The sequence below is a fragment of the Microcaecilia unicolor genome, chromosome 7 (assembly GCF_901765095.1).
Source record: "Microcaecilia unicolor chromosome 7, aMicUni1.1, whole genome shotgun sequence".
In the NCBI taxonomy this organism is placed as follows: domain Eukaryota; kingdom Metazoa; phylum Chordata; class Amphibia; order Gymnophiona; family Siphonopidae; genus Microcaecilia; species Microcaecilia unicolor.
The window spans coordinates 165,138,364-165,164,111 of NC_044037.1; the positions used below are offsets into that span (position 1 = coordinate 165,138,364).

General features: G+C 44.8%; 1 protein-coding gene across 1 annotated transcript in view; it reads left to right on the forward strand.

Moving 5' to 3' along the window:
• The window catches only part of INO80D (INO80 complex subunit D), a 111,268-nt gene that overhangs the window by 70,594 nt on the left and 14,926 nt on the right, over nt 1-25,748 (forward strand). Inside the window, 3 exon segments of the mRNA XM_030210299.1 lie at nt 2,282-2,391; nt 10,753-10,886; nt 22,659-22,876. Of these exon segments, the coding sequence (XP_030066159.1) occupies nt 2,282-2,391; nt 10,753-10,886; nt 22,659-22,876 (462 nt within the window).

A 25,748-nucleotide genomic window follows, 5' to 3' on the forward strand; every position in this document is an offset into this window, starting at 1 on the left:
TGTGTCACAGAGAGAGTTTGTGTGTGTGTGAAAGTGAGAGAGGGTGGGGTGGACTGGGAGGTTGGGTGCTAGTGTCTGTTTTTGTGGTATTGTGTGTGTGTCTCACAGTGGCTGGTGGGGGAGGGGGAAGGCAATCTGAGAGGGTGTGGCAGGGGGCTTGGAGGGGGGTCAGCATTTGTTGGGGTTGGTGGGGGTGTTGGCCGTGTTGTTGCTGGCTAGTATTAGTGTGGTGTTGTAGTTTTTTTTTTTTTTGTTTTTTTTTTCTTTTAATGTTGGGTTTTTTTTTTTTTGGGGGGGGGGGTTGGGGGATGTCCCGTGCTGGCAAAGTGGGATGAAGTGGTGTGTGGCTTTGAGGGTGGTTATTGTTGCAGGGATGATATAGAGTGAGAGAGAGAGAGAGATTGAGTGTGTATCTATCCTTGTTCCTTATCAGTGTGTGTGAGTGTTTTCTTGTGGGGTTTTGGGGGGGAGGGGGGCGTTTGTTGTCTGTCTGTGTGTGTGAAAGATCATGTGTGTCACGGAGCTACATTTTGTGTGTCTGTGTGTGTGTCACAGAGACAGTTTGTGTGTGTGTGTAAGTGAGAGAGGGTGGCGTGGATTTGGCGGTTGGGGGTGAGTGTCTGTTTTTGTGATATTGTGTGTGTGTGTCTCACAGAGAGTTTGTGTGTGTGTGTGTGTGTAAGTGTGTGAGGGTGGGGTGGATTCGGAGGTTAGGGGTGAGTGTCTGTGATATTGTGTGTGTGTTTCACAATGAAAGGGGGGTGGGGGGCAGGGAGAGGGTTTTGGGGGGGGGTGTTGGGGGATGCCCCATGCTGACAAAGTGTCTTGAAGTGACGGGTGGCTTTGAGTATGGTTATTGTTGAAGGGGTGATGTAGAGAGAGAGTAAGTGAGTGTGCATGTTGCACATCAGTGTATGTGTGTGTTAGTATTTTTAGTGGGGTTTTGGGGTGGAGGGGGGCGGTGTCTGTGTGTGAGAGTGAAAGATGATGTGTGTCATACAGGTAGTTTGTGTGTGTGAGAGAGTGTGTCTGTGTATGTGTCACAGTGTGTTTTTGTGTGTGTGAGAGAGGGTGGGGCGGTCTGGGTATTTGCGGGCAAATGTGTGTGTTTTTGTGATATTGTGTGTGTGTGTCTAACAATGACGGGGGGGGGGTGAACTGTGAGGATGTGGCTGGGTGCTTGGAGGGGGTCAGCGTTTGTTGAGGGGTGGAGTGGGTTTTGACCGTGTTGTTGCTGGCTCATATTAGTGTGAGGTTTTTGTTTTTGGGGGGGGGGGGGGGGTGGGGTTGGGGATGTGTCGTGCTGGCAAAGTTGGAGGAACTGTTGGTTGTCTTTGACGGTGGTAGTGAAATGAGAGGGTTTTTGCAGGGGGTTTGGAGGGGGGTCAGCTTGTGTTTTGGGGGGGGGGGGGAATTCTTGTCATCGTCAGTGTTACGGTGGCTGGCAGCAGCGGTCCAAAGCATGTAGACTCGGCCCTTTTCTCTCTCATGTCCTGTTTCCGCACGGGCGGGACCAGAGCTGTGAGAGAGAGAGAAGGGCCGAGCCTGCACGCTTTGTTTAGCTGCTGCCATTCGCCAACACCGACGATGTAAGTGCAGATGTCTTTTCAAATTCGGAGGGAGGGTGCCTGCAACTGGAAGGGAGGGGGAGGGTGTAACGGAGGATCGACGACCCTTGAACGCAGGGGGAGAGGGTGGGGTCCTCTACGTCCAGTGGTGAGTCGTGACGGGAGGGGGGAGAGTATGGGGGGATTGAACGGCGATTCAGGAGGGAGTTGGTCGGGGAGGAGGGGGAAGTCTGAAGTCGGAGAGGAGAGGGCGGGGGTCCGAAGTCGGACGGGAGAGGGAGGTCTGTGGCAGTGTGCATTGGGGAAGATAGTGGATGAGGGAGGCAGTGGCCGGGGGACGGGGTCCATTGGCATCTCGGCAGGAGCAAGGGACAGAGCACCGGAGGGGGGTGGGGTGTTGTCGAGTGTGTCTGTGAGGTGGGTTTACCGGCAGTGTTCACGGCGGCTATGTGTCGTTGACGTTCAGGCACGCTGTTTGAGCTGTTTTTTCAGTCCGTTGGTGTGCCTCGTGCTGCTTTCATGTGGTTGGTCAGTGTCGCTGGTGACGTACCAGGAAGTACTGATGTCAATTCATGAGATGGAGTTACAGAGAGCACGAATGCTTCAAGGTTTTAGTGCCACGGAGTCAGCTTCAGAACGTTGGAGGTGCTTTTTATTATATAGGATAGGATTACACCCATTTAAAAATGAAAATTGCTCTGTTTCATTTTCAGGGCACATCAACCTGAGCTGAGAAATTCGGAATCTGCTCTCTGCAGTGGAACAGTGAAAGGTGAACCGTGTGTGAACAAGGCCCTTCCACTAACCAGACACTGCTTTCAGCGTATCCTCTTCATTCACCCTGAGCAGAACAGTACACTATTTGGCTTTTTTCTGGTGCAACCTGATTGAAAAGCTGTTATGTTGTGTCTGGCTTTTTATAATGGCGTTTTGTGAAATGTACACTAGTGGCAACATCTAGAGAATCTGAGCACAGATGTAAACCTGAATATTTCTTGCTCTTTGATTGCTAGTAATTTGCTCTTGGTACAAGTCTGGGTTCTGCTTTCAAAAACAGATATCTCTCTTCTTTGACTAAGGCACAAATCCTTGGAAGGTGGCAGCCATTTCTTCCTGTTGTGTAGCATGACCCAGCTGCCATAACTGGAGACTCAGGTTCAGTTCCCTGGCTCAGTTCTGGGTTGTGGCCTACTCCATTTAGAAGGGAAAGGGAATGAGATTGGATATACCACCTTGCTATGTTTACGATCAAAACAGTTTACATATTATATACAGGTATTTATCTTGTACCTGGGGCAGTGAAGAGATAAGTGACTTGCCCATAGTCACAAGGAGCTGCAGTGGGAATTGAACCCGGTTCCTGTGGTTCTCAGGCCGCTGCACTAATCATTAGGCCAATCCTTCACTGGTGGGAAGAAGGCCCAGCAAATACAGTCCCTAGTAGAAGATGTAGGAGGAACACTGACATTCAACAGTGACATATCCCTTAGCTGGTCAGGAGAACACAGTTGTTGTGCTCCGAAGGGAGCTATAGTTCTTTTTGAATAGCTAACTGGTATCGGGACACCTGAGTTACTTGTGGGGAGGTGTGGTGATTAACGAAACAGTCCTAATGGAGTACGGTAAAAGAATGACACTTCCAAAAACATGAGGGAGTCAGAAATCCTTCACACACAGTGTTTATTCTAATAAATACACCTTGTCACGGAACTGTGTTTGTGTTAGATGCCTGCCTCAGGAGTCTGTGTTCTGTGTATAATAAATGGTGTATTAAAATGCTGTGTATTGAACAAGGTGAACAATCATCAGTTGTACAGTACAGTTGGCAGTTGGATAGCAAATAAGCTCTTCATAGAGCCTGAGGCAGGCGTCTAACGCCGAAACATGGTTCCATGTCAAGTCTTCAAGATGTATTTATTAGAATAAACATTGTATGTGAATGATTTCTGACTCCCTCTTGTTTTTGGAGGTTCCATAATTTTACCCTACTCCATTAGATCGTTCCTGCTATGTTCATAGGGATTGATGTTCCTCCACCCTGGTGATTGACTTCCCTGATGATTACCGGCATGCATATCCAGCAGTTTTAAATGAATTCTGATGTTTCTACTTTAGTTGTTGCGTCCTTTCTTAACATAGAGTAGGTTGGGAAGAAAACTCTCTTAAATTCAATAGGGTCAGTATTCAGTCAGCAATAGTCAGATAAAATAGACCCAGATATTCAGTGCAGTCTATATCTAGGTAACGGCACTAAATATCCGGGTCTTTGGCGGATTCCTGAAGTAAACATGGATACAGCCAGTATTCATTGCCGTACCTGCATACTTACATAGCTAACCGGGCAAAGTTAAGACTTCTGTATAATCGATCCTACTTGCCTGATTAGTTATGGAGGCTCTGATAGTTAATATTACTCAGCTCCACCCAGAATCTGTCCTGGCACCAGTTAGGGAGTGCCATGGCAGTCAGGGAGGATATTCAGCAGCACTCCCTGAGAAACTGCTGCTGAATATCCCTCCTGAGAACAGGCTTAAATTGTTTTGAATACCAATCAGAATTCCAGTTTTGAGTGTAACTGGCAACAAAAATAGTATTTCTCTGAAGATGAGGATATACAATCTTTGCAACTGAGTAATGTCATCTTACTTATCCCCAAGTAGATCTGGGAAATTGCATCAGACTTAAAGGACCCAAAGTCCCACCACAAATACATCTCAAATGATCCAAGAGAATGTCACCTTTCTCTTGTACCACAACCATTGTCACCATGTGGTCTTTTTTTTTTTCTTTTTTTTTTTCCCCCAATTTTGTTTTTTTATTGATATACTAGCCTTTGAGCCCGTAAAAACGGGCTATTATAGGAAGGGGGGGGGGGTTGAAAGCCCCCCCCCCCGTGCCGCTGAGTTCGCCGCTGCCCCTCCCCTCTGAATTGCCTCTCCCCCCCCCCCCCCCCGGATGCCGTCGCCGTTGCCACCCACCCTCCCCACGGTCGGGCCCTCGCTCCGCTACTGAAACAGCGAGGGTCCGGGAACGCAGACTGAGCTCTGCTGAGCAGCCAACGTCGGCCTTCCAAGTTCCTTCTTCTTCTCTGCCTGTCCCGCCCTCGTGTGACGTAACGTCGTCGAGAGCGGGGACACAGGCAGAGAAGAAGAAGGAAGGCGACGGCAGCTCAGCAGACCTCAGTGCTGCGTTCCCGGACCCTCGCTGTTTCAGTAGCGGAGCGAGGGCCCGACCGGGTGGAGGATGGGTGGCGACGGCGACTCCGGGTGGGGGGAGCGTTAGCGACGGCAGTGTCCCTCCCTCGCAAATTGCGGTAGAGACCCTCTCTGTTCCGCCCCCATCATCACGTATTGATGCGGGGGCGGGGCAGAGAAGGTCTCTACTGCGCATTTGCGAGTGAGTACGACACTCGCCTTTTATATATATTGATGATGATTGCAAATCGGTAAACTGTATACAAAAAACATCCAAACAAATACCCTAAACGTTCCACCCCCCCCCCCCCCCCCCCCTCCCCCCACCCCCCCATCCCTTCTAATACAGTGTATCTGTATCCTGATTAAGGCTAAAATAGGTCATCTGGGGTATAGTCCATCACCCTGAGGGATCCTGCTACTCTCATCTTCCATTGTTTCATAGATCCGCCAAGTGTCATAAAAATTAGCCAGTCACCCTGTCGCAAAGCTGTAATTTTTGATAATTGAAAGATAACATCCTGTTGCTGCGTAACACGCAACAGAGGAGGTAGAACAGCTTGTTTCCATGCTTGTGCGATAACCAGTCTAGTAGCTGTGAACAACATTGTAGCAAATCTATGTTGGGAGACAGTAACTGCAGTCGATTTGTGGTGCAGAAGACAGTGCTCCGCCCGCAGTGGATATGTCTTTCCCAATATGTCCTTCAAGGTATCTAATATCAAGGCCTACTGGATCTGCACCACTGAGTAAGACCACCACATGTGAAAGAAGGTCCCCCTCTCTCCACAGCCCCTCCAACACACATCCAGTGCTCCGAAGAACAGTTGTTTTAATTTTACTGGTGTATAATGCCACCAATAGAAAATCTTAAAACTATTCTCGACCAAATTGCTAGTAATAGATACTTTGAACAAATATTTAAATGTTCTATCCCACTGTTCCCCTGAGAAGTGTGTATCCAGATCATGCTCCCATTTAGCAATATAACAGTGCAGCGGAGACTTGAACAGCAAAAGGGCTGTATATATGCGAGTGATACTTCCCCTAGCTCAGTCTGTAAGGGAGATATATTCCCCCTCCTCCCAGAGCTGTCCCACGTACTCGCAAAGCCACTGCTGGCCCATCTTTATAACCTGATCCTGTATAGCTGTGGAGAGATCATTCCTGTCTGTAAAAAAAGTTTTCTCGCACCCTATACCAATGTATGAAGGGGATAACTCACTACCAAAGGGCTCTCCGGATCAAGTGGAGAAGATCTCTTTTCGGGAGCCAAGGGACGCCCATACAGGGCAACACCCAGCCAGTGCCACTCCATTCCATCCATTTTTCCCCCCATCTTGCATCCATTCTGCTAAAAATTCGTAACTGAGTGGCCTTAAATAAAGCTCAAAAATGTGTGCCCCTCCAAAGCTCGAAGAACCCTAAGTAGCAAGGGGGCTAAGTGTGTACTATATAGTTTATAGAATTTGTTAGAGAATCCAACCAGTCCCGGGTCATGCTAGGAGGCCCCTATGGCCCAGAGCACCTCATCCAGTTCTATAGGCTTAGACAGCTGGTCAGCCTCTCCTGCTGTGAGAGTAGGAAGTGAGACTGAGGACAAAAAGGCCTCCATCTCGGATTCCAATGGAGAGTATTCCGGGTGTATAGGGTTTCATAAAATTGAAGGAACCTATTATGGATGTCTACAGTCTGTGTTAATGTAGTCCCGTCCTCCCCTTGAATAGAGAAAATATAATTACGCTGAGATTGCTGCTTAAGCTATGCGCTAATAACTTGCTAGAGCGATTATCAAATTCAAAATAGACCTGACTAGCTTCTGTAACTGGTCCACTATATCAGCCATTTGAATCTCCCGAAGAGATAAGCATAGCTCGTGTAGTCTGTCAGCACAGGCTTGGTTTTGAGTATCAACCTTATAGGCTCCCTCCACCTGTGAGATCTTGTGGCGGATACTAGATTCCTGAGCTCTCTTTGCTCTAGTAACATGGGCCTGCAGTGCTATAATACGACCGCGCATCACAGCCTTCATTCCTTCCCACAGGGTGAGGGGAGAAATGTCCCCTCTATCATTCAACTCAATATACTCTTTTAAATATTGCTCAATGGCTGACACATATTGGGGTTCTAGCAATAAAGCATCATTCAGTCTCCAGTATCGATGACCCCTAGGGCCTGTATCCCAATTATATGTTAAAGTAACTGGGTGTGTATCTGAACATCTTGCGTCTCCTTTAAAATCTGAGAATCTCCCAGCCATAAGTCTATACGCGAGAAAGACCTATGATGGGGTAATAGGTAAAGTCTCTATCTCCTGGGTGTCTCCGTCTCCACAAATCAAAGAGACCCCATCTATCCAGAAATTGCTGAAATGATATACGTTCCCTTTGTGAGTATGAAATCCCAGCTGCACTGGTATCCCACCCAGGGGCTAGAGTAAGGTTAAAATCCCCCCCCCCCCCCCCCCCCCCCCCCCAGGAGAAGAAAACCCTCTCCCAGTCGTAATAAGATATGACCCAGGTCTTGCCAGAATGCACTATGGCCCTCTAGGCGCATATATGCATCCCAATGTAAAGGTCACACCGCCCAACTTTATTAAAAGAAAAAGTTACCGCCCCTCCCTGTCCGACACAACCTTCAGTATCTGCCAGGGGTGGGCGGTGGAGTGTGCTATCAATACCCCTCTAGTTTTAGTTTGTGATTTGTTAGAAGCAAAAAAAACATGATATTTTTATGAGCCACATATCTCTCATGACATGGCTTGAGGTGTGTTTCCTGAATGAATGCAACATCCGCCCGAAGTCTGATAAGTTCTTTGAACAGAAGTTTTCTCTTAACTGGCGTATTCAGGCCTCTGACATTCAGAGTTAAACAGTTTAAATGAGACATACCATAGAAAAGAAAATCCTTGGCAAATGCCCTCTATCCCTAGCCCCCCCTCCAACAAACATATCCTATGTAGTGAAATTACAAACCACACCCCAACCCAGTTAAAGCATTTCCTAATACCACTGTAATCCCTTAAACTCCCCCGTACCCCACCCCCAGATATTATGTAGGCAAGACAACACCACTGTAGCTGGCGTGCCCACATATTTAAAGAGGGAGCCGCACACCAACAAATATTACATTGGACATCAATGCCCATAACCCATCCAGGTATAGTAGATCACTAGTACCCCTGTACCAAGCACCTTATAGGGTGGAAACAGACAAAGCAGATCAGTATACTGATCTGTTTTGTCTGTTTCCATCTTGGAGTTTGCGGATCGGCTACCCTGCTGTTTTCTTGGACCAAGCACCTTATAGTCCAGAGTTTTTAGAGCATGACCAGGTTTTTTGTAGAATGCTGTCGCTGAAGGCGTCCCCGTCCATTAGAGACGCGTTGCCATTTGGTTTCAGTGCTCCGCTAGTGCCCCTTGTCTCGGGGGGGGGGGGGGGTAGCTCTCGGCCTGGTCTGTAGGCAGATATGCCTGCGCCTAAGACCACTGCAAATGGATGTTGCCACTTATATCTAATGCCTTCATCACGCAGGTGCTGTGTCAAAGGGCGCAGTTCAGCCCATCTCTTTAGCGTAGTAGTTGCCAGGTCCTGGTAAATTTCAATATGATATGTGTCCCATTCAAAATCCTTATGCACCTGTGCCTTCGCCAAAATGGCTTCCTTCATTTTAAAGTCCTTCAAGCAGGCAATAATATTCTTAGCACGATTTTGCCTCGAGTTACCCAGTGCTTTATGGGCTCTATCGATCAATTTTGATTCTGGTTTCACTGGTGGGGATTCCACGGAAAGGAGGGTCCCTGCTATTTTCTGAACCACATTTTCACAATCCACGTATTCAGGGCCCTCCAGGATTCCCCGAAAGCGAAAATTGGATCTGCGACTTCAATTTTCAAGATCCTCGATCTTGTCCAAGAGCTATCTGGTGCTGTGTTTATTCTCATCGAGCTGCTGGTTAATGCTAGATAATTCCGCAGCATGTTCCTCTAAGCCAGTTTCGGTTTCTGCAATGTGCTGGCCCAGCTCAGCTAGCTCTGGCCGCAGAGCAGTGGGGTAGCCACAGGTGGGCTTTGGTGGGCCAGGGCCAACCCACTTAGGGCTCAGGCCCACCCAACAGTAGCACACGTTTAGTGGTAGCTGGTGGGGATCCAAAGCGCCGTCAGCTGAAAACATTCGCCTAATGGTAACAAAAAAATGCTACTCTCAACGATACTGGAACCTGCGCTTGCTCAGTTTTCAGCGCATGCCTTCTGCAGACTGCCAAGGTGGAAAGAAGCGTTTTCCTGCCAGCTTAGATATTTTTTTGGTGATGGTGTTGTGGAGAACACTTGGTGCCCACCCACTTATTGCCTAGGCCCACCCAAAGTCTGTTGTCTGGCTATTCCCCTGCCGCAGAGCAGCTTCCAGTGTAGCTACTTCGCCCCGTAGGGCCTTTATTTCGTACTGAATCGTAGAAAGGGATGTCCCTATGGCCCAAATCGGGTCCTCAGCATTTGCAATATCCACAGAGCTCGCAGATGGTCCCACGGCGGCAGATTCGGGCTCATGAAGATCGGGTGTACCCGCTTCCGACTCCACTTCCGGTAGATCGCTACTGAAGGCTGCCGCCTGTTGTTGAAACGCAAATTCTTGCAAGTTCACTGCCCTATGCCGTCGGTCTGCCATCTCAACTGAATCACTGAGTTGTTAGATTAAAGATGCGCCAAAGAGAAGCCGCACAAGCTGCTGCTGGATGAGTTAAAGGTTCTTTAGAAAGCTAGGTGGTGCCGAGCTGTACAGCTAAGCAACCATTCCAGTTGGTGATGTCACTTCCCCCCTCATGTGCAGTCTTTTGATGAAAAGTTGAAGAGGAAGCTCCAGGGCACGCTGAATCACCATCTAGCAAAGTGAGCTGGAGAGTTTATGTAGAAGGACTCTACATCCAGGGCCTGTGGTCTCTTCAGAGAAAACTTTGATCAGATACGTTTCGTAGATCTAAGGCTGAGAATTGGATAACTATATTCTAACAAGCAGGGAGCAACAGGGTCATACCTCCTGTGTCGGGAGGCACTCAGGATGTGGAATTCAGCCATCTCACGTGGGATGACCCTCAGTCTTGCAGCTAGCTGGAAAGGACAGTATCCTACCAGTCAGACTGAGTCATGTCCCTCAACCACACAAGTGGTCCCTGCACAGAGGGGGTAGCAAGCAAGATATTCCACAAGTGGGGACCACTAACAGTAGATGTATTTGCTTCTAAACATGAAGTTTTCTCAATTCTGTTTGAGTGTACAGATATAGCAAACTAGCCTCAAATACATCCTTCCTGTATTGGAGAGAGGGTCTCCTGTATTCATAGCTCTTATTTCTATAGTGGCAAAGACTCAAAAGAGATCATGGAACTAGATTACTCATAGCTCTTTACTGGCTGAGACAGATTGGCTCCTGCTCCTAGGAGAGTTTTCTATCAGGGAACTGATCCGTTTATGGGTCTTTGCAACCCTAATAATGCAAAATGGTTAAATCTGTTACATCCCAACTTCAGGTCTCTAGTCCTTACAGCCTAGAAGTTGAAAGGGTAAATTTAAGTTACCTAAATCTGCCTGAGAAGGTTTCACAAATCCTTCTGGCTTTCAGGAGAAATTCCACTAGGAAGTCTTATGGTTTTATGTGGAAGAGGTTTGCCATCTGTGATAAAAAGATCCTAGACTTTTTTTCCTGTCTCACACACAAAAACTGGGTGAAAACCTTCTACAAATATTACAATTAGGTTTGACAACTAACACTGTTAGGTTTCACCTTAGACCAATGTGTGCCTTTAGTTTAATTTGCTATTATATGGGAAGTCCCGCACATTTGTAATACATGGCTGCAGAAAGCTTTTAGATCTTTGTTTCTGCACCCTGGATTCTTAACGGATAACATTGCTTGGAAAACAGGTGCTATACAGGTAAGCAACTTTGCATTCTCGTAAGTGTGGTGCTGGTATTGTCCTTGACTGCATTTTACAGATATCCTTTTGAATCGCTCTCAGCAGCTTTTCTCCAGTTGCACAGCTAAGTTTGCAGATGGGCAGCAGTGCTCGGTGCCAGTGTTTGACATCACACATCAGACGCCTCTCTGTGAAGAACATGCCAAGAAAATGGTAAGTGAATCTTTCAGCTGGTCCCTATTACATGGGACCCCTTTAGCTCTCTGTACTGGTTGGTTTTATCACTAGAGGGTAGGGATGGAAGGAGCCAGAATACAGAACTGTAACACCATGATTCTTCTGCGAATTTACCTATGCAGTCTCTTTATAGTTGTGCTAAGAAGCAACTTAGATCATTTGTTGCATGAAGGGTGTGCAGGTTTTTTAAATGTTCCTCATTTACACATCAATTAACATAGTAACTATCTGGTGTAGGACCAGGTTCAGTTCTTAGGAAGATTGAATGACTATGGACTGAAAGGATATCAACAGTGCAAAGGTTTAAGAAGGGTGTGACACATGGATTTGTTAAACCATCACTACCGTCATGTACTGTAGGAAGCGGTGACTTTGGAAGTTGCTTCTGATTTTGAAAATAAGCCTTTTGGTTTTAGATTTTTAACATGGTAACTGATTGACAGTGCCAGTGCAGGAATTACGCATGTGCGAGGACAACGGAAACCAGGTTTCCTCTTATCAAAGCAACATTTTAGAAACTGTAAGAAACATGGACTTGTTCTTGTGGAGGATACTGTTTTTAAAATCACAGTCTGTTATGATAAGCAGTTATAGTGTTCAGTTACAGCAATATTCGTCAACAGATCTGTATTTGGATCAAAAACAAATCCAATGAACAATGGACTAATTGGAAAAAACTCCTAAAATTATACAAGAGCATGATTATCAAAGCAAAAACCACATACTATTCAAAACTTATAGGTGAAAAAAACAGTTAATCCACAAAACCTTTACACACTAGTAAATAAGCTATTGGAATACTCAACCTGTAACTACAACAAACGAACCCACTCCCAACAGCTGATCAATTGGCATCATATTTTGAGCACAAAATAACTAAAATCAGACAGGAACTAAATAACTCCCTAACATCAATAGATCATGTTCTTAATCTACATGATTCTTCACCACTGTGCTCCCAAATAGAATCAGGTTGGCCTTTCACCCAGTTACAACTGATTGAGTCAAATGCATTCTTCATAAATACGCTAAATAACAATGCCTACTTGATAACTGCCCTAGTTACCTACTCAAATCAAACCCTAATTTTAAGCTATTTGCACTCAAACATAACTTTAATGCTATCTCAGGGCCTATTCCCCCCTCAAAATGGCAACATTATTTTGACTCCCATATCGAAGAATACCCAAACTAGCCTAAGTGTAGTCTCTAACTACAGACCAGTGGCTTCAATTCCATTATTGGTAAAGGTAGTGGAGGGGTTAGTCACGCACCAACTAATGGACTATCTCCAACTTCACTCCATTTTACATAGCTCACAAGGGGTTTTAGACCTTCTCACAGTACTGAAACTGTTCTCACCACCCTCCTAGCTAAATTTAGATGAGAGCTTAGCTTTGGTTAAAATATTAATACTCCAATTTGATATGTCCAGTGCCTTTGACATTGTTGATCATAATGCTTATCCGAGATTGGGTGGCAGTATAGCGCTGCGTGAGTCTGTTAGCGCCTTGGAAATGTTGAGTAGTAGTAGTAGAGCCAGTGGGGGGAGGCAGGGCTAGTGCTGGGCAGACTTATACGGTCTGTGCCCTGACAATGGCAGATACAAATCAAGGTAAGGTATACACAAAACGTAGCACATATGAGTTTATCTTGTTGGGCAGACTGGATGGACCGTGCAGGTCTTTTTCTGCCATCATCTACTATGTTACTATATAATCTTCTTCTAAACATCCTTGACCATTTTGGAATCTGTGGAGCTTCGTTAAAATGGTTCTCAAGCTTCCTAAGGTCTAGATCATACCAAGTGAAACAATCAGGTACAATTTCATCAGCATGGTCCCCTGTTTGTGGAGTGCCCCTGTGCTCTCCGTTGTCCCCCATCCTATTTAACATCATGTTGATTCCATTAGGCAATTTACTGGAGAAAAATGGTCTCCCAGCATTCATTTATGCAGATGATGTTACCATCTATATTCTATTCACTAAAGAAATAAATGAAATTACTCATATCATCAGATTAGGTATCTCTCTATGAAATCTTGGGCATCCAATTTCAAATTAAAACTCAACACCAATAAAACTAAATTCTTAATAGTAACTAATACTCATCACGCTATAAATCTTAAATCATTTACCACTGAGAACATCACATATCCCCTTGACTCAACTATGAAAATCTTAGGAGTCATGATTGACCAATTCTTCACTCTAGATAACCAAATTTCCAAAGTGGTCTCAAGTGTCTTCAGTTCATTATGGAAATTGAGGAGACTTATTCTTCGCAAAATCAGTCTTCCATACCCTAGTTCAATCCCTAGTCCTAACAAAATTTGATTACTGCAACTCTATTTACGCAGGACTTAAAGGGGATTTCCTCAAAAAAACTACAAACTGCTCAAAACACTGCCACACGTCTCAAAGCAAAGCTCCACTTCTGTACGATTTGCATTGGCTGCCAATAAATGATAGAATATCATTCAAGTTATGTACCTTCATTCGCAAAATTTTGTATAGTTTGACCCCACAATATACATGAACAACCTCATTGAATTTCCCTTACGTAATGCTTCTAAATCATCTGGAGAATATCTTATCCTGCATTTCCCAATCCATACTGCTAAGTTTTCATATCAAGACACTAAAATTTGGACCTCCTTACCTAAAACCATCAAATACACCAATGATTATTTGTTATTCTGAAGTCTATTGAAAACTCACTTCTTCAGTCTATCCTTTAAGGAAATAAGCACCCTTTTCAAATAAACTCATGGCATTAATTTTTACCTCATCCCACCTCCCACTACTCCTGTCGTTCTACTTGGGCTAATGCGGGATATAAATGTCATAAATAAATAAATAAATTCTCCCAAGACATCTTCCTTCAAAGGGGGGGGGGGGGTTGCAGGGGACTGTAACAGATCATGGAACAGTAAACACTTGCTAACTTTCTAACTGCTTTTTCAAATTCTAGGATTGTGGTTCTCAAACCATTTTTTTATCAGGGAATTCTTTGCATTCTTACTCCAGGATCCTTTCTATTTTTACTGGTTCAAAAGCTACTCACCAGCAGTGGCAGCAGCAGCACTGTACTCCCTCACCTGGGCCGGTCAGCAAACCTGTTATCCTTACCCCGCCACCCACTAACACAGAAAAGGACCCCTAGGGGTCCTAGAACCATATTTGGAAAATTACTGCTGTGGACAATTGTGGGATCCTATCAAATAACAGAATTCTGAGAGAAATGTCACACATTAGTTTGCTACACCAGCAGCATGTGTGAGTGTGCTCTGAGCAGAGCTGGTGATAATAAATCACTCATTAATGTGTGAGTAATTTGGCCAGAAAGCCAGAACTAAAAATGAACAAGAAAACTTTAAATAGAACTTAAAGGACAAAGGTTTTCTTTTAGTAGATTCATTCTCCTGCCAAGACTGTAGCTGCAGTCCATCTGCAGTTTAGTAGCTTGTAAGGAGAAAGTTGAAGACCCAGAGTGGCAGGAATGCCACCTGCCCTGTTGTACCCATTCTTTTATTCCCTAGTGGGCTCCCTTAGTCTTAGTGAAGTTGCACATGTACAGGAAAAGGCCTCGTTCCACAGGTAAATCGTTATTTTGCTCACAAATTACATATAGTAAATGACGGCAGGTAAAGACCTGTACGGTCCATCCAGTCTGCCCAACAAGATAAACTCATTTTACATGGTATGTGATACTTTATATGTATACCTGAGTTTGATTTGTCCTTGCCTTTCTCAGGGCACAGACCGTAGAAGTCTGCCCAGTACTGTTCTTGTACTAAGTTCTGAAGCTAACATCGAAGCCCCTTAAAATTTACACTCCAGCCCATACCTATCTATTCAGTCACGATCAGGGCATAAACCATAGAAGTCTGCCTAGCTCCCGCTTTGTTTCCAATTACCAGCGTCGCCACCCAATCTCCGCTAAGATTCCACGGAACCATTCCTTCTAAACAGGATTCCTTTGTGTTTATCCCACGCATGTTTGAAATCCATTACCGTTTTCAACTCCACCACCTCCCGCGGGAGGGTATTCCACATATCCACCACCCTTTCTATGAAAAAATACTTGCCTGACATTAGTCCTGAGTCTGCCCCCCTTCAACTTCAATTCATGTCCTCTAGTTCTACCGCCTTCCCGTCTCCGGAAAAGGTTCGTTTGCGGATTAATACCTTTCAAATTTTTGAACGTCTGTATCATATCACCCCTGTTTCTCCTTTCCTCCAAGGTATACATGTTCAGGTCAGCAAGTCTCTCCTCGTACAGTTTGCAACGCGAATCCCACACCATTTTTGTATCTTTTCTTTGCACCGCTTCCAGTCTTTTTACATCTTTAGCAAGATATGGCCTCCAAAACTGAACACAATACTTCAAGTGGGGCCTCACCAATGACTTGTAGAGGGCTTCAACACCTCCTTTCTTCTGCTGGTTATGCCCCTCTCTACGCAGCCTAGCATCCTTCTGGCCACGGCCATCTCCTTGTTGCATTGTTTCTTCACCTTCAGATCCGCCGACACCAACACCCCAAGGTCTCTCTCCTGAGTCGAGCTTACTAATCTCTTCCCTCCTATCCGGTATCTCTGTTTTGGGTTTCCGCACCCCAAGTGCATCACTCTACACTTGGAGGAGTGGCCTAGTGGTTAGGGTGGTGGACTTTGGTCCTGGGGAACTGAGGAACTGAGTTTGATTCCCACTTCAGGCACAGGCAGCTCCTTGTGACTATGGGCAAGTCACTTAACCCTCCATTGCCCCAGGTACAAATAAGTACCTGTATACAATATGTAAGCCGCATTGAGCCTGCCATAAGTTGGGAAAGCGCGGGGTACAAATGTAACAAAAAAAAATTTTAATATTATAAGGTTAAAATTTAGATAAGTGTTTGAGACTCTGACATGAATTGTTTTAGGTATATGTTATTGAATTGTTGTAGGTTTTTGGGAGTAGTTCCTCTTGATGAAGTACACCATGAAATGCGGTCTCGCATTGAGGAACTAAAGTCATGTCATTAAGTTGACCTTTTCGGTTTATCATGGAAGCTTTCTTCATGCCGTGCAGTGTTGCCACACATGCAGCCAACCACGATATTCAGCTGGTGAAGGATATAAGTGAAGCTTGATTATACATTAAGACTGTCATTATCTGCATGTGGAGTTCTATGACTTTGGAATAACTGGGACTTTGTCTTCCATATTATAAAACTGCGGGTAGCTTTGCAAGCCGCCCGTGGCAGCTATTTTGGAATTTTGTTTGAATCCGATGCAAGGAAAGAGCATTTTATAACACCATCAAAAGCTAAAGGAAGACGCTGGATTTGAACTCTAAGTATTGCAGTGTCTTGTTGGTGTGCTGTATTATGCGGGTGGTGTGTATGAGTTTGTTGTGTTTGCGAGGATGACGGTGTGAAAGGCATGTAGAAGTGAGTTCCATGGAAATCAAATAAGTTTGTTGATAATATATGTGCATATATTGGCAATAATTAAAATGTTGATGTTTAAGTAATATTGGAGTACTTTTGTAATAGATTAAATTTTAACTGCCAGACCCTCGACCAATTAAAATTTAATGCCAAGAAGTGTAGTGTGATGCACTTGGGGTGCTGAAACCCAAAAGAGAGATACTGGATAGGAGGGGAGAGATTATTAAGCTCGACTCAGGAGAGAGACCTTGGGGTGTTGGTGTTGGAGGATCTGAAGGTGAAGAAACAATGTGACAAGGCAACGGCCTTGTCACATTCAAAATTCTTTTGAAAATTACCTTCCCTATAAATCAAAACACTGTCTGTTGGCCATACTATCCTCTACCTGCAAAGGGAGCTAATTTATTTCACACTGGTGCACCATGAGTACATAATGTTTTGGATAACCACCTATTGTCCACAATTTTTCACTTTGATTTTTATTTCTTACTGTTAATGATATGTTAATTTTTAATCTTTGTTAAGGCTGCCTACTTTATTCTCAGCTTTATGAATGTTAGATAAAATTATCAGTTTAGCTCTCTGTCCAAGTAGGGGCAAGCCAGGTGAGCCAAATGAAGTCCTCCTTTTTTGGGGGGATGGTATAAGGGAATCAGACTTATATCCTCATATATGCAGTGAGCTCATTATCTTCTTGTGATGAGCTGTGCAGGAGGCAGAAATGCTGAAAAAGGAACAAAAATGATTCCTCTTCACAACATAACAGTAACAGCACATCACTGTGAATTAAGGAAAAGAAGACTACATTAGAGAGTTGCACGGGGACAGAAATCTTACCCATCCCCGCCCGTCCCTGCTGGAATCTTACCCGTCCCCACCCATCCCCACTGGAATCTTACGCATCCCCACCCATCCCCGCAAAAATTTAAACCATCCCAACCCGTCCCCGCAAGAATTTAACCCGTCCCCACCCGTCCCCGCAAGAATTTAGCCCATCCCCACCCATCCCCGTAAGAATTTAATAGTACATAAAAGAAAGTTCCAGTCAGCTCCCTCAGTCTCTCTCTGGATTTGAGCCACAGCACTGTAGGCAAGGAAGGAACGGAAGTTGGAACTTGGAACACTCTGGTGCGCACATGTAAGATTTGTCTCTGATTCACTGGCAGTGTGTGCTGAGAGGTCGCCACATGCATGCGCCAGTAGGTCAGGTGACATCTGATTCTCATGCCTGGGTCAGAGCTGAGGTCTGTGCACCAGCCTGGGAGCAAAGAGGATTAATAGTAACATAGTAAGTGACAGCAAATAGACCTGAATGGTCCATCCACTCTGCCCAATAGTCACACTCATGATCAATTCATCATTAAATCAACGAGTGTGATATTATATACTTGATTATGGTCTTTCTTTCGTGTTTCTGGAACAAAGACCACAGAAGTCTATCTGGCACCAACCTTATGTTCCAACTGCTGGAGTTGCCATCGAAGCCCACTCCAGCCTATTCATGTTCTCATTTGTGGGACACAGACCATAAAAGTCTGTCCAGCACTGTCCTCATGTTCCAGCCACTGAAGTTGCTGTCTAAGCCCTTTCCAGCCCATCCTACACCAGATTGCCATGTATGAGACACAGACCATACAAGTCTGCCAGGTATCAGCTCTAGTTCATCACAGCCAGAGTCGCCATCTAAGTGTCACTTGACAGATCCACACACATGCAGCCATTTAAGGTTAGCACGCCTTTTTGAATTCCGTCATCATTTGTGACTCTACCACCTCCTTAATGGAAGACTTTCCACATTTATGCTAGTAAAGCAAGGAAGAAGAGGAGGAGACAGCACTCAAATAAATTGGTATTCGGTAGATGAGAGGCTGGTGCAGGTGCACCTTACACTTCCACGGGAAGCCCACAGAACTGGTTCCATCCCCGCGGGAACCCCGCAGGAACTGCCTCCGTCCCCATGGGAACCCCGCAGAACTGCTTCCATCCCCACGAGAACCCCGCAGGAACTGCCTCCGTCCCCGCAGGAATCCCGCGGGTTCCGCGGGATTCCCGCGGGGACGGAAGCCGTGCAGCTCTCTAGACTACATGCAGCCAGCAGTTTATTAGCCTGGAGAAGCAGAGAATGAGTGCTAATTATGTGCAGGGAGATGTGTGATTCAGGAAGAGGGAGGGAGAGAGCAATGCAGAAATAAGTTCAAATAATAGCAACAGTTTGATGTTGGGGAAGAGGGTTATTGAGTGATGACTGGAACATGAAGTAAGAGTGATAATTATATACAGTATCCTGCTTGTAATTTGCAAATTTCAAGCAGTATTTTTGTTCACAATTTATTGGAGAAGCCAAAATACTCTTTGAAATCAAAAAGAAGATTCTTTGAGGACAAGCAGACCATATTCTCACATGGGTGACGTCATCCGTGTTGCCCGGTGCAGAGCATAAAAAAGCTAATAAGAGCGCACGCAGCATCCCCACTGCGTGATTGCGCATGCGTGATTGCCTTTTCGCCCATCCCAAAATTGTGGGACCATCAGTCTCGTCATCTGTTATGAGGAGAGGATGCACTTTCTGCGGCTCCTCACACCATCTGGTACATGAGTACTTTTCAGAGCAAATAGTGCCTTCCTAAGGTTTTTCTTTTTTTTTCGCCTCATTTTTTATCTTTTATTGGTTTAGGTAGTTTTTTTCTCCACTTTTGTTTCTTATTTTTTTCCACATTCTTTCGGCCCTCCTGAGCTCTGGTCAGGACTCGTTCCTCTAATTCTTTTGAGTGCTTTGCCCCTTTTTTTCTGGCACTATCGATCTGTTTGATTTGGCTACGGCTGTTTTCTCTGGTCATTGACAGTTCCCAGTGGCTTTAAGTGCTGTACCTGGTGCAATAGGACCATATCTGGCAAAGACATTGATTGTTTGGGGGCCTGAAACCTTCTTCCAGCTGTGTTCTGTGTCTTCGTATGAAGAAAACAACCCAGCTGGCCAGAGAGGCTCAGTGGGAAAAACCTTTTAGAGCCCAGTCCGAATACTCGACATTGGGGTCAGCATCAGCTTTGAGAGTTGCACCGACATCGGGTGCATCGGTCCATATGGCTGCTAGGCCTGTTTCAGACACTGGGAGTGGGCATGCATCAAGTGGATGTGCCTCGATGCTGACTGCTGTGCAAGGCTCCCAGGACTGGTTGGCATATAGGACCCAACCATTAGGCGATGTGATGATTCAACATCGGCAATGAGGAACATCCATGACTGGCATCGAGCGAATCCAAGAACCATCGGCATCGATCCCCCTTGACACATGGTGCTGGGAGTTCCGGGCACCAAGGGACCCCCAGTCCCAGAGAAGCATCAGTGCAGGGAGGACCGCTCCCCCTCCACACAAGAGGTGCCAATGTGCAGGTCTCCATGCAGCCAGAACTGTTGCCTGTTTCAACCCTGGCAATTCAGCATCCTGTCTCTGACCTGATGCCCCAGCCTTTCCTGATGGCCTCTCTCAATGAGCACACCTGGGTCATACTCCATGAGCACTTGAGTCTTTTACAGCAGAGTGTATCAGCATCTGGAGTGCTTGTCCTTGCCATGTCTCTTCCTGCTGCCCCACCAGACCCTCAGCCTGCGGTGAGGTCTCCAACACCGGTGCCACCCGTGCTGGCACCCCCTCAGTGTCGGTGGAAAAGCTTTGCTGGAGTCAAGGGGTGGAACCAACACCTTGATGCCCATCTCTAGGATATGATTCCTGCGTATCAAGGCAGGGTCAGTCTCGGCCCTCCCATGAGGAGTTCTTCGCCGAGTCTGGTGAGGATCCATGTTACTTCTTGGAGGAGGAGTCCTATGGTATCCCATCTGTCCCCCCCCCCCCCCCCCCCCCCCCCAAAGGAAAGAAGAAAATCTCCACCTGAGAGTCTTTCCTTTCCATCTTTTTTGGCAAGGAAATGGCAGCTTCTGTTTCAATTCGTTTAGAGACAGAGAACCAGCCCAGGGCTGAGATGTTCGAGGTCATGGACTATGATTCCCCTCTTAGAGAGGCTGTGAAGGTCCTGCTTCACAAAATGCTATGGGATGTTCAGGTGAAGAACTGGGAGTCCCTTCTGTCGATCTCTCTCCTTCCCGAAAAGATAGGCACAATGTATTGGATCCAGAGCTGCTCTGGTTTTGATAAGCTTCAGTTGCCTCATCACTTAATGGTGGTGGAATCCATGCTCAAAAGAGCCAGGAGTTCTAGACTATGCTCTGCGCCCCCTGGCAGAGAAGCTAGAACCCTGGATTCTTTTGGGCGGAAGATGTATCAGGCTTCTATGCTCATCTCCTGTATTCAATCTTATCAGTTCTACATGAGCCTAAAGCTGCGGAACTTGGTGCACAGTATGTCTGATTTTTGCGGATTCTCTCATAGAACATAATAATAGCCATACTGGGTCAGACCAATGGTCCAGCTAGCCCAGTACCCTGTTTCCAACAGTGGCCAAGCCAGGTCACAAGTACCTAGCAGAAACCCCAAAAGTGGCAACATTCCATGCTACCAATCCCAGAGCAATTTGTAGCTTCCCCATGTCTGTCTCAATAGAAGATTATGGACTTTAACTTGTCCAAACCTTTTTTAAACCCAGATACACTAACCGTTGTTACTACATCCTCCAGCAAAGAGTTGCAGAGCATAACTATTCATTGAAAAAAAAATTTCCTTCTATTTGTTTGAAAAGTATTTCCATGTAACTTCCTTGAGTATCCCCTAGTTTTTGTACTTTTAGAACAAGTAAAAAATCAATTCACTTCTACTTGTTATACACCACTAAAGATTTTGTAGACCTCATCGTATCTCCCCTCATCCGTCTCTTTTCCAAACTGAAGAGCGCTAACCTCTTTAGCCTTTCCTCATATGAGAGGAGTTCCATCCCCTTCATCATTTTGGTCATTCTTCTTTGAACCTTTTCTAATTCCGCTACATCTTTTTTTAGATATGGCGACCAGAACAGAATGCAGTACTCAAGGTGAGGTCACCCCATGGAGTGATACAGAGGCATTATAGTATTTTTGGTCTTATTTACCATCCCTTTCTTAATAATTCCTAGCATCCTGTTTTGCTTTTTTGGCCACTGCTGCAGCTGAACAGACCTAGACCTTTTTCTTGGGTGCTGACCCCCAGAGTGGATCCTAGCATCTGTTAAGTATGATTCAGATTATTCTTTCCAATGTGCTTCACTTTGCATTTGTCCACATTAAATTTTACCTGCCATTTGGATGCCCAATCTTCCAGTTTACTAAGGTCTTAATGCAATTTTTGACAGTCCGCCGTTCATTTTCACATACCTTCCCATCTTCCCTTGGAGTTGATTCTATGCTGTATTGTACTGATAGTCCTGCACTCTCGCAGCAGGCAGGAAGGCACTTATGTATGCGCGGTGGGGACGCTGCCCGTACTCTTAAAGCGATATTAGGTTTTTTTATGCTCTGTACCGGGTGATATGGTTGACGTCACCCACATGTGAGAATGAATGGCCTGCTGTCCTTAGAGAATACCTACTACAGGTAAGTATTTTCGCTTTTTCTAACGTTCATTAGGTATGCATGGGTGTAATTCTAGGAGGAGCCACCTGGATTTAGGTGGCAAGAATATGTGTAAATGTTGGTGTTCTAGTCACTTGTATATGGACTCGTACGTGCATAAATGACTATTTTGGCTTTGTGCTATTCTGTAAGTGCGCACCAATATTCAGTGGTGAGCATTCAATAGCGAGGTACAAATTTATGCCTTTGACAGTCTAGGCCAGGTATGAGCAACCTGTATACTCGGAGGGCTGCATGAATGTCAGTACTGAACCTAGCTGACCTTAACATTACATAATGTCAGAACTGGAAATACACAGTGCTCTGTAGACTTTCTGTGATAAGATAAATAAGTAAAAGTTTAACTAAAATCAATGGAAACAAACTGCTAGAGTGGCTATTCTGTATTTGCAAATTACAGTATTTAAATTTGCCAAACTCTGGTTAATAATGTTTTCTCTGTATCCTTCCCCTGGTTTCACAGGCTGCATAAAATTCAATAGGCCACATGTGGCCTGTGGACTACAGGTTGCCCATCCCTGAACTGAGGCTGGTGTAAGTTCAGACGCCTAAAATATAGGTGCCTATTTACCTGTTAAACTGTATTCTATAAAGAAAATTAGGCACTGATTTTTCTTTTCAGAATAGACTCCAAATAGGTGCATGCTTGGTGCCAGAAAATAGGCACCCTTTTATAGAATTACTCTCCGAATGTAAAGGTGCATTTATAGTTTGGAGAGTGAATGCTGATAAATCTGAATATGTCTCCCTTGATAGGATAACTTCTTGAGAGGCGACATTTCCCGCAAAGTCCAGCATCAGCAGCAGAGGAAACCCAGGAAGAAAACCAAGCCACCTGCACTTACCAAAAAACACAAGAAAAAACGGAGGCGTGGCCCACGCCGGCCACAGAAGCCCATTCCGCCGGCATTACCGCAGGGAAACCTCAGCATGCCCCCCAGCATCTCACTGCCAGTCGATATTTCTCACCTAAGGTCAATGTCACAATGTCTTTGTGTTTGTGATTTTGTGGAGATTGAAGTTAGGAGCTTGACTTTTGAGAATCAACAATTATTAATATATAATATATTTCCTGTTAATATATAATATATGCCTTCAAATATAATAACATATATATGCCTTCAAATATACTTGTACAAAAATAATGAAATATTAGTATCCCAACTGTACATAATGCCCTGAATTGTTATACCTGGTGCATTTCTTTGTAGATGTCTTACATCTGGTTGCTGTTAATGGGGGGAATAATTTGTTAGTCTCTATTTGTTTTGATTTAACTTATTGTCAGGTAGTACTAATTCTTTTTTTTTTTTAACTGTCATTTGTTTTGTAACTGGTTGTCCTACCTGAAGGCCAAGTGTACATCCAAACAGTCGCTCAAAAGAGCATGGTTCGGGATAAGGTATCTTTCAAAGATATCACCATAACAGGGAAGATAGAGTATCCTGATAGTGAGGTTGCAAAAGAGATTGTAGTAGATCGGGTATCTTTAAATAACAATAAAAATCAGACAAAAGATTGCCAATTAATACTGTCAAGTACTAAGCATGATGTACTTAGGAACAACAAACATAGTTTGAAATGTCTATATGCGAATGCCAGGAGCCTAAGAAATAAGATGGGGGAGTTAGAATATATTGCACTAAATGAAAAATTAGATATAATAGGCATCTCTGAGACCTGGTGGAAGGAGGATAACCAGTGGGACACTGTCATACCGGGGTACAAATTATATCGTAGTGATAGGGTGAATCGGATTGGTGGAGGGGTAGTATTGTATATTAACGAGAGCCTTGAATCAAATAGATTGAAAATTCTGCAGGAAGCAAAACACTCCTTGGAATCACTGTGGATTGAAATTCCATGTGCAAAGGGGAAAAGGATAGTGATAGGAGTGTACTACCGTCCGCCTGGCCAGGACGAACAGACGGATGCGGAAATGTTAAAGGAAATCAGGGACGCAAACAAACTGGGCAACACAATAATAATGGGGGATTTCAATTACCCGCATATAGACTGGGTTAATGTAACATCTGTACACGCAAGGGACATAAGATTTCTTGATGAAATCAAGGACAGCTTCATGGAACAGCTAGTTCAGGAGCCGACAAGAGAAGGAAAAATACTAGACTTAGTCCTTAGTGGTGCTCATGATCTAGTGCAGGGGGTAACGATACGAGGGCCGCTTGATAACAGTGATCATAATATGATCGGTTTTGATATTGGCATTGAAGGAAGTGAAACTAGGAAATCAAGTACGCTAGCGTTTAACTATAGAAAAGGTGATTACGACAAAATGAGAAAAATGGTGAAAAAAAGACTGAAAGGAGCAGCTCGCAGAGTAAAAAACTTGCATCAGGCGTGGATGCTGTTTAAAAACACCATCCTGGAGGTTCAGGACAAATATATTCCACGTATTAGAAAAAAGGGAAAAAAGACTAAACGTCAGCCGGCGTGGCTAAACAGTAAGATAAAGGAAATCATTAGAGCCAAAAAACAATCCTTCAGAAAGTGGAGAAGAGAACCAACTGAAAGTAACAGGATAGATCATAAGGAATGCCAAGCCAAATGCAAAGCGGAGATAAGGAGGGCAAAAAAGGACTTTGAGAAGAAATTAGCGTTGGAAGCAAAAATACATAGTAAAAACTTTTTTAGATACATTAAAAGCAGGAAACCGGCCAAAGAGTCGGTTGGGCCGCTGGACGAAAATGGTGTTAAAGGGGCGATCAAGGAGGACAAAGCTGTAGCGGAGAAATTAAATGAATTCTTTGCTTCGGTCTTCACCGAGGAGGATTTGGGGGGGACACCGGTGCCGGAAAGAATATTTGAAGCGGGGGAGTCGGAGAAACTAAACAAATTCTCTGTAACCTTGGAGGATGTAATGGGTCAGTTCAGCAAGCTGAAGAGTAGTAAATCACCGGGACCTGATGGTATTCATCCCAGAGTATTAATAGAACTAAAAAATGAACTTGCGGAGCTACTGTTAGAAATATGCAATCTGTCCCTAAAATCGAGTGTAATACCGGAAGACTGGAGGGTAGCCAATGTTACTCCGATTTTTAAGAAAGGTTCCAGAGGAGATCCGGGAAATTATAGACCGGTGAGTCTGACGTCGGTGCCGGGCAAGATGGTGGAGGCTATTATTAAGAATAAAATTGCAGAGCATATACAAAAACATGGACTGATGAGACAAAGTCAGCATGGATTTAGTGAAGGGAAGTCTTGCCTCACCAATCTAATGCATTTTTTTGAGGGGGTAAGCAAACATGTGGACAATGGGGAGCCGGTTGATATTGTATATCTGGATTTTCAGAAGGCGTTTGACAAAGTGCCGCACGAAAGACTCCTGAAGAAATTGCAGAGTCATGGAATCGGAGGTAGGGTATTATTATGGATTAAGAACTGGTTGAAAGATAGGAAGCAGAGAGTAGGATTGCGTGGCCAGTATTCTCAGTGGAGGAGGGTAGTTAGTGGGGTCCCGCAGGGGTCTGTGCTGGGTCCGTTGCTTTTTAATGTATTTATAAATGACCTAGAGATGGGAATAACTAGTGAGGTAATTAAATTCGCCGATGACACAAAATTATTCAGGGTCGTCAAGTCGCAGGAGGAATGTGAACGATTACAGGAGGACCTTGCGAGACTGGGAGAATGGGCGTGCAAGTGGCAGATGAAGTTCAATGTTGACAAGTGCAAAGTGATGCATGTGGGTAAGAGGAACCCGAATTATAGCTACGTCTTGCAAGGTTCCGCGTTAGGAGTTACGGATCAAGAAAGGGATCTGGGTGTCGTCGTCGATGATACGCTGAAACCTTCTGCTCAGTGTGCTGCTGCGGCTAGGAAAGCGAA